The 13,137-nt window shown below is 39.4% G+C and overlaps 1 protein-coding gene across 1 annotated transcript in view; it reads left to right on the plus strand.

Moving 5' to 3' along the window:
* QKI (QKI, KH domain containing, RNA binding) overlaps window positions 1-13,137 on the plus strand; it is a 158,983-nt gene that overhangs the window by 14,459 nt on the left and 131,387 nt on the right. The window contains exon 3 of the mRNA XM_010836742.1: window positions 5,769-5,836. Within this exon, the coding sequence (XP_010835044.1) occupies window positions 5,769-5,836 (68 nt within the window). The remainder of the gene's footprint in view (window positions 1-5,768; window positions 5,837-13,137) is intronic.

A 13,137-nucleotide genomic window follows, 5' to 3' on the forward strand; every position in this document is an offset into this window, starting at 1 on the left:
AGTCTGACAGTTTCCACTGTTTCCCCATCTATTTCCCATGAAGTGATGGGACCAGATGCCATGATCTTCGTTTTCTGAATGTTGAGCTTTAAGCCCACTCTTTCACTCTCCACTTTCACTTTCATCGAGAGGCTTTTGAGTTCCTCTTCACTTTCTGCCATAAGGGTGGTGTCGTCTGCATATCTGAGGTTATTGATATTTCTCCCAGCAATCTTGATTCCAGTTTGTGCTTCTTCCAGCCCACCGTTTCTCATGATGTACTCTGCATATAAGTTAAATAAACAGGGTGACAATATATAGCCTTGATGAACTCCTTTTCCTATTTGGAACCAGTCTGTTGTTCCATGTCCAGTTCTAACTGTTGCTTCCTGACCTGCATACAGATTTCTCAAGAGGCAGATCAGGTGGTCTGGTATTCCCATCTCTTGAAGAATTTTCCACTGTTTATTGTGATCCACACAGTCAAAGGCTTTGGCATAGTCAATAAAGCAGAAATAGATGTTTTTCTGGAACTCTCTTGCTTTTTCCATGATCCAGCGGATGTTGGCAATTTGATCTCTGGTTCCTCTGCCTTTTCTAAAACCAGCTTGAACATCAGGAAGTTCACGGTTCACATATTGATGAGAGTCGTTCAGTCGTGTCTTATTCTTTGTGACCCCATGGACTATAGAGTCCATGGAATTCTCCAGGCCAGAATACTGGAATGGATAGCCTTTCCTTTCTCCACAGGATCTTCCTAACCCAGGGAATGAACCCAGGTCTCCCACATTGCAGGCGGATTCTTTACCAGCTGAGCCACAAGAGAAGCCCCTTTGTAGGGTAGGTAGCATGAAATAAAAGTAATAAAATTGGAACTTCCGCAGCCGTCCAGTGGTTAAGACTTTGTCCTTCCACTTCAGGGAGCGTGGGATTGATCCCTGCTTAGGGAACTAAGATCCTGTAAGCCTCACAGCCCATCTCCCCCACCTTAAAAAAAAAATAATATAAAGTCATATAAACAAGAGAAGACTAAAGACTGTTGTTAAAGAGGTAGCTAGGACATGCCAAGTAGGATCACTTCTCCACTGTAGATAAGCTTAAGTGCCTGGAGTTTAGCTTCTGTCCTGTTGATAGTGAAGGGGCTTCCCTGGTGGCTCAGAGGTTATAGCGTCTGCCTCCAATGCTGGAGACCCGGGTTTGATCCCTGGGTCGGGAAGATCCCCTGGAGAAGGAAATGGTAACCCACTCCAGTATTCTTGCCTGGAAAATCCCATGGACAGAGGCAACAGTCCATGGGGTTGCAAAGAGCTGGACACAACTGAGCGACTTCACTTAGTGTTTAGCTTCTGTCCTGTTGATAGTGAGAGACCCATTTAAGGGTTTTTCCTTTTATATCTTACTCTTAGGATTTTTTCTTCTCTTTCATATGTCTCCGTATTTATGTTCAGTGTGTATTAATGTGATAGATTGCTATGCTTGCTGCATGTTTTCATATTCTTGAATTTACCCCTTTCCCACCCCTATTCCAGTATTTTGCCACTTCAGTTCAGTCACTCAGTTGTGTCTTTGCAACCCCGTGGACTGCAGCACACCAGGTTTCCCTGACCATCACCAGTTCTCGGAGCTTACTCAGACTCATGTGCATGGAGTCAGTGATGCCATCCGACCATCTCATCTTCTGTTGTCTCCTTCTCCTCCTGCCTTCAATCTTTCCTCAGCATCAGGGTCTTTTCAGATGAGTCAATTCTTCTCATCAGGTGGCCAAAGTATTGGAGTTTCAGCTTCAGCATCAGTCCTTCCAATGACTGTTCAGGACTGATTTCCTTCAGGATTGACTGGTTTGATCTCTCTGCAGTCCAAGGCACTCTCAAGAGTCTTCTCCAACACCACAGTTCAAAAGCATCAATTCTTCGGCACTCAGCTTTCTTTGTAGTCCAACTCTCACATCCATACGTGACTACTGGAAAAACCATAGCTTTGACTAGATGGACGTTTGTTGACAAAGTAATGTCTTTGCTTTTTAATATGCTGTCTAGGTTGGTCACAGCTTTTCTTCCAAAGAGCAAGCGTCTTTGAATTTCATGGCTGCAGTCACCATCTGCAGTGATTTTGGAGCTCAGAAAAATAAAGTCAGCCACTGTTTCCCCATCTATTTGCCATGAAGTGATGGGACTGGATGCCATGATCTTAGTTTTTTGAATGTTGAGTTTTAAGCCAGCTTTTTCACTCTCCACTTTCACTGTCATCAAGAGGCACTTTAGTTCCTCTTCACTTTCTGCGCTAAGGGTGTTGTCATCTGCATATCTGAATTTATTGATATTTCTTCAAGCAATCTTGATTCCAGCTTGTGCTTCATCCAGCCCAACATTTCTCATGATGTACTCTGCATATAAGTTAAATAAGCAGGGTGACAATACACAGCCTTGACGTACTCTTTTCCCAATTTGGAACCAGTCTGTTGTTCCATGTCCAGTTCTAACTGTTGCTTCTTGACCTGCATACAGATTTTTCAGGAGGCAGTTCAGGTGGTCTGGTATTCCCATCTCTTTAAGAATTTTCCACAGTTTGTTGTGATCCACATAGTCAAAGGCTTTGGCATAATCAATAAAGCAGAAGTAGATGTTTTTCTGGAACTTGGTTACTTTTTCAATGATCCAGCGGATGTTGGCTATTTTATCTCAGGTTCGTCTGCCTTTTCTAAATCCAGCTTGAACATCTGGAAGTTCATAGTTTGTGTACTATTGAAGCCTGGCTTGGAGAATTTTGAGCATCACTTTGCTAGTGTGTGAGATGAGTACAATTGTGCAGTAGTTTGAACATTCTTTGGAATTGCCTTTCTTTGGGATTGGAATGAAAACTGACTTTTTCCAGTCCTGGACCATTGCTGAGTTTTCCAAATTTTTCTGGCATATTGAGTGCAGCACTTTCACAGCATCATCTTTTAGGGTTTGAAATAGCTCAGCTGGAATTCCATCATTTCCACTAGCTTTGTTTGTAGTGATGCTTACTAAGGCCCACTTGACTTCGCTTTCTAGCATGTCTGGCTCTAGGTGAGTGATCACACTCTTGTCGTTATCTGGGTCACGAAGATTTTTTTTGTAGAGTTCTTCTGTGTATTGTTGCCACCTCTCAGTATCTCTTGCTTCTGTTAGGTCCATACCATTTCTGACCTTGAGTGTGCTCATCTTTGCATGAAATGTTCCCTTGGTATCTCTAATTTTCTTGAAGAGATCTCTAGGCTTTCCCTTTCTATTGTTTTCCTCTATTTCTTTGCATTGATCATGGAGGAAGGCTTTCTTATCTCTCCTTGTTAGTCTTTGGAACTCTGCATTCAAATAGGTATATTTTTCCTTTTCTCCTTTGCCTTTTGCTTCTTTTCTTTTCGTAAGTATTTTTTTGTAAGGCCTCCTCAGACAACCATTTTGCCTTTCTTTTTCTTGGGGATGGTCTTGATCGCTGCCTCCTGTACAATGTCATGAACCTCTCTGTCCATCATTCTTCAGGCACTCTATGTCTATCAGATCTAATCCCTTGAATCTATTTCTCACTTCCACTGTATAATCATAAGGGATTTGATTTAAGTGATATCTGAATGGTTTAGTGGTTTTCCCTACTTTCTTCAATTTAAGTCTGAATTTGGCAATAAGGAGTTCATGATCTGAGCCACAGTCAGCTCCTGGTCTTGTTTTTGCTGACTGTATAGAGCTTCTCCATCTTTGGCTACAAAGAATATAATTAGTCTGATTTCAGTATTGACCATCTGTTGATGCCCATGTGTATAGTCTTCTCTTGTGTGTTCTGTGGTTTTTTGCCACTTCTTTTTTTAATCTGTGCACACCTGCTTTGGCTTTTTGTTTTGTTTCATTTGGATTTACTTACCCTTCTATTATGATGCCTTTTAGTTACTGTGTGTATGTCTGTTGGTTATTGTTTTAGGGTTAGGTGCAGGGAGGAGAAGGACATCTGGATTAGTGAATGTGTGGCTTCTAGAATGGTGAGTTTCAGCTGTGTGCTAAAGGTGAGTTGCTAGCCTGTCTTGGTCTGCCTGTGTGGTAGGGGCTTCCCTTACGTCTGGTTTTCATTCGTCTCCGTTTGCTTGGCTGTAATGGCTTGAGAGATTGCACTCTCATGTTGGAGGGGAGATGTGGAAGATATGTTAATTTAATTGTGGTTTGTGAGAGGCTTTAGGAAAGTGTTTTTGAGGCCTGTTTCTTGTAATGCTGGCTTCTTCAGGTGGTCTGAGAATAGAAGGGTTCTGTAGTCGAAGAAGTGCTACATATTCTTTTGTGAATTCAGTATGTGTTGATACATTAAATATACAGGACCTGCAACCAAGAATTTTCTGAAATTGGGTAAAAGAATGTTTTTTTTTTTTTCTTCTTGGAACAAACGGTCTGAGGATATATTATGGGAAATACTAGAAAGAGGATTATAAAGACCTGTGTATCTGGAGAGAGGAAAGTTTACATAATAATTGTTTGGGAATCTTGATTTTGAATGAGAATGCTGATTCAAGTCAGATCAAAGTACCCTTTGAAAAGACAGTTAAACTTCATTCAGTTTGGGACTATTTCAGATTCCATCTTGAAGCAAGAAAAGTGTCCTTTCTGGCTTTATATAACAACTGAGACAGAGGGTTTCAATAGTGAATTTTATTTGAATCAATGTATGTTACTTCAGTAACAATGTAGATATGGTATTTAAAAAAACTAAAGTCCTGAAAGTAAAAACAGAATTTTGACAATTTAAATAACAGAGTAAAACATGTTTTGAAATAGATATGCATATAGAAATACGGTGGTGTACTACTATAAGACTGGCTCAAGTGTAAAATTTTTAAATTTGGAAACTATTGAATTTTAAGGTGAAGAAGAAGTGTTACATTTTGAAAAGAAAAATACTTGGATTGTTTAATGAACATTGAGATGCAGTGATGTAACAGTTTTTTGAGGTCTGTGAATCAGTAACCTGTTGAGTGTTTTCCGGGACTTCAGGTTTAATTTACGCGTATAAGATGGTCGCTCGCTCTGTTGTTTCAGTAGTTACTCAGTCTTATAAAAATGACGTTTTGATGACATTTATAGTTTGCAGCAGCCTTTCAAAAGGGGGAAATACAAGGGTTGGATTTCACTTGGAAGGCCTGAAGGATTTTTATTTAAAAAAGTTTGTCCTTGTTCAAAGAAAAACACTATTATTCAGATTTTAAAGCTGAAATGAATATTAGAGATCACAGTTCCATCTTTTCATAGTATAGTATGTAAATACATTTCATTAAAGGATATGAAGACATTTGACAGACTAGAAACTACTAGTTTCAGAAGTGATAGCTCATTTGGCTCTTGCGGCAGAAGTATATCTCTCTAAGTTATGTTAAGTTATATTACTGGCCAGAAGGTACTTTTGGGCCTGATCCCCTCCATGGAGAATTATATCAGGACTGATAATTTGCATAAGGTGACTCCCTTCTGATGTGAGTAGTCTTAATTATTTTAAATTTTATTTTAGTACCTGAAATATCTGCCTACTGTGTTTTAGTTTTTCCTCTAAAGAGTAAAGCTAAGCATCTCACAGACAGTGTTGTTGTCATTAAACTGATGTTAAGTCAGAAGGTTCTCTTGTTTGTTGTAGTCTCCTTCAGCATTTTCTTGCAGGCTGAACCTCGGTCTGGGAACAGTTTAATGTGTATTTCCATAAGAACTTTCACTGTCCATATTTTATACAAATCTTTTAAAGTCATTTGTTAAAGTTATTCCCCCTCGCTGTTCCCCCCACCCCGCCTTTCATTATAGATCATGTGTCTTTTGAACAATGTGATAAAGTCCAAGATAGAGATAAGGGAAAGTGAGAAAGCCATGTGGTATGTTCTGAATACTCAGTTCAGATTCGCTGTCATTGCTATGCTAATACTTAAGAGCCTTTGCATTGATGTTCTGTAGAGGTTAAAAGAGGTGTCTGTAAGAAACTTTGTCTTAAGTTAAAGACCTAAAGGGTAAGCCAGTAGAGGGATGGATAAATGGATCAGTTAGAGAATGCTGGTAATGAAGGAAGGTGAAAGTAAGATCTGAGCTAGAAAATCCTAGGCTTCTGTCTAGGTTATAGGAAAATGTACAGTTGTCCCTTGAGCGATACAGTTGTGAATTCCACGGGACATTTACGTGGACATTTTTCAACAGTAGATACTACAGTATGGCGAAGTCCATGGGTGACTGAATCCACAGTTGTGGAGAAACTGGATGTGGAGGGCCAACGTAGGCTAATACTGGCTTACTCATCTCTCTGTTCAAGGGTCAGTTTTGTTTATTTTACAGAGTGGTAGGGGGTGTGAGAAGTTAAAATCTTTCACTTTGTAAATTGAGTCTCTTTTGATTGTTAACGTTATTTGTTGAATAGCAAGTATATATAGCCTGACAGTATAAAAGTGAACCAGAACAAATGGTATAAATATGAACCAGAAAAGGTATATATCTTAAATTTTTAAATGTTTCCTAAAAAGAGACATACTTTGTTACGTACACATACGTATATATTTATATAATAACTGAAATGAAAGCGTCATGAAATAATTTTTATTACCTGTGGTATAAAGTAGTATTTTTGTGTTCTATTCCATTAAAGAGATACTGGTTTTGACTAATACTATAAATTTAGTGGATTGTTATCTGTGTGATTTTAGGAAAACTTAAGTTGACTCCTGCTGTAATTTAGTTTTCAGTACACTTAAAAAAAAATGTAGTACTTTGCTGGAGATACAAAGATGAATAAGACATAGTCCAGTTTTTAAGGAGACATACAATGGAATGGAGATAGACATGAACTGAGAAGTGCAGTACAACGCTTTAACTGCTGAGGCAAAGGTACGCACAGGTTAAGATGGAAAGGGACCACGTTTCCTAGCAGGAAAATGAAAATTTTTTCTAGGTTCACATTGTGTGTGTGTGTGCGCTAGTTTGCTCAGTCCTGTCCAATTCATTGTGACCCCATGGGCTGTAGTCTCTGCCAGGCTCCTCTGTCCATGGAATTCTCCAGGCAAGAATACTGGAGTGGGTTGCCAGGCCCTCCTCCAGGGGATCTTTCTGACCCAGGGATTGAACCCGGGTCTCTTACATCTCCTGCTTTGGCAGATGCAGTTATGTCCCCACCACTGAGCCACCTGAAAGCCAGGTTCAGTACGTATGATCTGATAATCTCTCTTACTACAAGCTTCACTTAATGTGAAATTGAGTTCTGTTTTTTCCCTGTAAATTCTAAAATGAATACTGTCAAATTAACTTGAAAATAAGAAATTTCTGAACTTTTGGTGTACAGGCCAAGTTTGTAAATGTTAGTTTTATAGGTAATATTTAAAAAAAATTTAAATCTCACAAGTGAGTAGTATTGTTGTCCTAAATATGACATGGTAATTGTAATGCCATTATTTTGGAAACATTTTTATTTTTTTCCTTTGAAGTTTATGTTGTGACTTATTAAGAAGGTAAAGTTAGATAGAAGTGTTTTGTAAATAGATATATCTTATAAATTATCTCTGACCATTGGTTATTTGCCCAGATAGTGGAAGTTAAACTACAATACAAACCATGAACTTTTAAATGATAGGGTAAAGATAGATACTTAATTATCCAACACTTAAAAAACCATTTTGTCTCTGTATTGGAATTTGAAAATATTCTGTATATTGACTTTTGTGGTTAATTTTTGCAATACCATTGATTGTAAAAGTTAGGAAATCGGTTGCCTTTTACTTTAAAAACTGAAACCATGGCATTTCTGTAGAATCGTGCTGTTTTTGTGGGTTACACGGCTATTTTGCATCCTTCGTGAGTGACAGGCTACTGCACCTGGTTGAGGGCGCTAGTGTCTATGGGGCTGTGGTGGTTGCCTTAGGATGAATTCGCTGTTAGCAGTGAAAAATGTTTTCCTTACAGTTCTTGTGCAGCAGGCCATGGAGTAAAGCACATTTTTATAATAAAGGTGATGAATTTAATCGCAGACTGACAGCCAAATGGAAATTGCAGACCTTGATACTGGGAGAAAATTGCCTATAAAGCAACTCTTGAGAGAACAGGCTTTAAATTTATCCACCCATTTCGACATTGAGGAGAACATAGGAATCACAGGATATTTTGCTTGGTCTGTTTAGTTCAGATGAATGACACTTGAGTGTTCTCTAAGAGTTAGAGATAGTTGGTTTAAAGTTGCTTATGCTTTATACATAAAGCCTTTAACACATTTTTGTATTTCATTAAAATTCTAAAATATTGCTGCCTTTTTGTATAACAGCACATTGCTAAGAAAGTGAACTCGCTCAGTTGTATCTGACTCTTTGCGACCCCATGGACTGTAGCCCACCAGGCTCCTCCGTCCATGGGATTTTCCAGGCAAGAATACTGGAGTGGGGTTGCCATTTTTTTCTCCAGGGGATCTTCCTGACCCAGGGATGGAACCTCGGTCTCCTGCGTTGCAGGCAGATAATTTATAGTCTGAGCCACCAAAAAAGCCCGCACATTGCTGAGCGTAATGAATTGAAATCCATTCACCACACTTCCTGTCATGTGCCATGTAATTCATATTTCGGCCATTTATATGGTGGAGCACAGTCTTAAAGGATGCAGAAAAATATGGGTTTATAAGTAACATCGGGCCTCTCTGGTGGCTCAGTAAAGAATTTGCCTGCAGTGTGGGAGACCTGGGTTGGGAAGACCCCTGGAGGAGGGCATAGGAACCCACTCCAGTATTCTTGCCTGGAGAATCCCCATGGACAGGGGAGCCTGGTGGGCTGCAGTCCAAGGGGTCGCAAAGAGTCGGACATGACTGAGTAACTAAGCACATAAGAAACATTGAATTGATAAAATGTCTCTCATATAAACTGTCAGTCTTTACTATTTTATATTTGAACAGCTTACATTATAAAATTTAAGCACAGGATGGTAGAATTTGTATTATGGGAAATCTGGACTTTGTCATTTTTTAAGTAATTAATGATTGTCATTTCTTAGGAATAGCTTAACCCTTGATCCAACATGCAGTATTTAGAGTGTTTAACCTTGAATCTTGGTTTTATTGTGGCATGTATTTTGAGGTGTGCTTTCCCCCCATTGTACACATATTGTTAACAGATATGTGTCCAAATTTAGAGAATTATTTGTACTATTGAAGAGTGAGAGGCCTGTCAGAGGATGGTAAATGTTTAGAATGTAAAAGGCCACTGGAAAATATAAAAATATTTCTTAATATACTTATGGAAATCACTGGGTTCCAGAAGGAAATAAGAATTACCTCTAGGAGGTTATAAAATTTTGCTTGGTTACACAACCCTGTTCTGATAGATTTTATTTTCTGGATAGTATGGTACATTATATTTTAAGAGTCTAGCTGTAATAAGTGTGTGTTCTCTTTGTGTGTGTGTGTGTAGCAGAGTTTTATTAAAGTATGCAAAGGGACAGAGAGGCTTCTGACATGGACATCAGAAAGGGGATGGAGGGCGTCCCCCTCACTGTAGTCTTATCAGTGTGTTCTCTTTAGGTATAGAATTATGGAAGTGTTTACTTTTAAAGTAAATACGGAAATTTAATATATTTTGGTAGAGCAAGAATAGAAGGAAGAAAAAAGTCTTAGAAATTTTGTTTTTAGACAACAACTTACTAAAGTTGTGCAGATGAGACTGAGGGTAAGAAAACAAGAAATAAGAGTATTGTTTTTTCTTATTAAAACAAGTGCCAGCAAGTGTGTCTTTGCCATTGGACGTAGTTTCATTTAAATTACTTTAGTGGTAGATTGATTGTAATAACATCCGTATGAGAAGTAAGCTTCCATGAATGTTGAAGGCGGTAGAGTGCTTAACCATCTCTGAAGTTTGCAAAGTTTAAAATAAATCAACTTCTCTCTTCTCTTATCTGTGATGTATGCTTGATCTTTGGTTTATTTGGTGGAAGTAAACTGTGATAGACCCTAAAGATAGTATTTGTGCTATACGTTTGTGAGAGAAATATTAAGTATTTTAACTCTTATTCTCCTGGTCCAGTAAATTAGTATACGGAAAACCGCATTTTCAGTTTCAGAAAAAAACTATAAAGTTTCATGCACTTAACATACAGGATAAAGTTAGAATAAGGTATATGGACCATATATAACTTGTGTACGTATATAATATGTTTGTTGATAGAGTTCAAAAATATATTTTGTACATATAATATTTGTATATAAAAATATAATGTATGTATATGACATATATGACTGTAATGATATGTAAGCCTTGTGTGTGTATCTGCCCACATGTGTGATATGTGTGTACGTACCTGTACACTTAGAGTACTTCTTTGAAACTGTACTATTTGTCTGTAGTAGGTTGAGTGTAATTAGTTGTAAGCTGACATTGAATTCAATTTCCATAGACACTGATGGTGGTTTATTTTTTAAAAAGGCTTTTGTTTGTCTTACTGCTGTGCTTCCATTCACATATAAATCTATTATTGTGATGAAAGTAGTTGCAGTTTAGCTCAAGATTATCTATTACTGTGATAAAGGTAGCCACGACTTAGTTCAAGATTGTCTATGTCAGAGTCTGAAACACCTGAGGCATTGAAGATTATGAGTTCCAGGTGGATTTTAGAATTGCATGTTTAAAGAGTCGTATCACTGAATTAGTTCAACGTTGCAGGTTTGCCAGTGGAGTGAAGGAAGGGGAGTGTCCACAGGAACATTGTGGTTTCAAGACGGCAGTGTAAGATACCATCCTTTTATGTTGTGCTGTTTCTGTGTAGATGACTATTTTAAGGTATTAAGTTGTAGTTACATAAAGATATATTACAAACTAGAATATCTCCTCAACTTCCTTCCCTCAAATTATTCATTTGATGTTAAAATAATCTTAAAGCTCTTGCTGCTGCTGCTAAGTCACTTCAGTCATGTCCGACTCTGTGCGACCCCATCGACGGCAGCCCACCAGGCTCCCCTGTCCCTGGGATTCTCCAGGCAAGAACACTGGAGTGGGTTGCCATTTCCTTCTCCAGTGCATGAAAGTGAAAAGTAAAAGTAAAGTTGCTCAGTCATGTCTGACTCTTTGTGACCCCATGGACTGCAGCCTACCAGGCTCTTCCATCCATGGGATTTTCCAGGCAAGAGGCTGGAGTGGGGTGCCATGGTTAAACCTAAGCAAGTCAGATCCTGGAGCAAAACCTTTTTTAAAGACAGTATTGTGGGAAAGGTGCTGTAGAGGACAGTCACTCCCAAGTATTCAAGAGTCATTTTTATAAGCCAAGTGTACTGTGGGGTTTGTATTCGAGTAGTTTGTAAGATTTTCCAATTATATGTTTCACTATTTGAGGATCAGATCAGATCAGATTAGTCGCTCAGTCGTGTCTGACTCTTTGCAACCCCATGAATCGCAGCACGCCAGGCCTCCCTGTCCATCACCAACTCCCGGAGTTCACTCAGGCTCACGTCCATCGAGTCAGTGATGCCATCCAGCCATCTCATCCTCTGTCGTCCCCTTCTCCTCCTGCCCCCAATCTCTACCAGCATCAGAGTCTTTTCCAATGAGTCAACTCTTCACATGAGGTGGCCAAAGTCCTGGAGTTTCAGCTTTAGCATCATTCCTTCCAAAGAAATCCCAGGGCTGATCTCCTTTAGAATGGACTGGTTGGATCTCCTTGCAGTCCAAGGGACTCTCAAGAGTCTTCTCCAACACCACAGTTCAAAAGCATCAATTCTTCGGTGCTCAGCTTTCTTCACAGTCCAACTCTCACATCTATACATGATTACTGGAAAAACCATAGCCTTGACTAGACGGACCTTTGTTGGCAAAGTAATGTCTCTGCTTTTGAATATGCTATCTAGCTTGGTCATAACTTTCCTTCCAGGGAGTAAGCGTCTTTGAATTTCATGGCTGCAGTCACCATCTGCAGTGATTTTGGAACCCCCCAAAATAAAGTCTGACACTGTTTCCATTGTTTCCCCATCTAATTCCTATGAAGTGATGGGACTGGATGCCATGATCTTCGTTTTCTGAATGTTGAGCTTTAAGCCAACTTTTTCACTCTCCTCTTTCACTTTCATCAAGAGGCTTTTTAGTTCCTCTTCACTTTCTGCCGTAAGGGTGGTGTCATCTGCGTATCTGAGGTTATTGATATTTCTCCCAGCAATCTTGATTCCAGCTTGTGCTTCATCCAGTCCAACATTTCTCACGATGTACTCTGCATATAAGTTAAATAAGCAGGGTGACAATATACAGCCTTGACGTACTCCTTTTCCTATTTGGAACCAGTCTGTTGTTCCATGTCCAGTTCTAACTGTTGCTTCCTGACCTGTATACAGGTTTCTCAAGAGGCAGGTCAGGTGGTCTGGTATTCCCATCTCTTGAAGAATTGTCCAGTTTGTTGTGATCCACACAATCAAAGGCTTTGGTATAGTTAATAAAGCAGAAGTAGATGTTTTTCTGGAACTCTCTTGCTTTTTCCATGATCCAGCGGACGTTGGCAATTTGACCTCTGGTTCCTCTGCCTTTTCTAAGACTAGCTTGAATATATGGAAGTTCACTGTTCATGTATTGCTGAAGCCTGGCTTGGAGAATTTTGAGCATTACTAGCATGTGAGATGAGTGCAGTTGTGCGGTAGTTTGAGCTACAACTCTAAGGAACATAGTGGTGTGTTGAATGTGTAAATAGCTTGCTTGGCTTGAAAGTGTTATTCTTTTCATAAGAAAACTGTACAACATGTTCAGAATGCAGGAAGTATATTAAGCTTCTTTCAAAACTTGTTCCATTTAATATTGACCTTTTGAAAGTGGGTTTACTTTTTAAGTCTTGATACTCTGATGTCTTACTGAAGGTTCCTACCAGTGTCCCCAGGCACCTGTGAATTGACCTGGTGTTGAGAACTTATATGGGCTTCCCTCACAGCTCTACTACCAGTACCACTACCACTACCACGATGCGGGAGACCTTGGTTTCCCAGGGTTTGGTCCCTGGGTTGGGAACTTATATGGCCTTTTCCACCTTGTTGTTGTTTAGTTGCTAAGTTGTGTCCGACTCTTTGCAACCCCGTGGACTGAGCACCCCAGGCTTCCCTGTCCTTCACTATCTCCTGGAGTTTGCTCAAATTCATGTCCATTGAACTGGTGATGCCATCTATCTAACCATCTCATCCTCTGCTGCCCCCTTCTCC

This window comes from Bison bison, unplaced genomic scaffold (genome assembly GCF_000754665.1).
Source record: "Bison bison bison isolate TAMUID 2011002044 unplaced genomic scaffold, Bison_UMD1.0 scf7180017864065, whole genome shotgun sequence".
NCBI classification, from domain to species: Eukaryota; Metazoa; Chordata; class Mammalia; order Artiodactyla; family Bovidae; genus Bison; species Bison bison.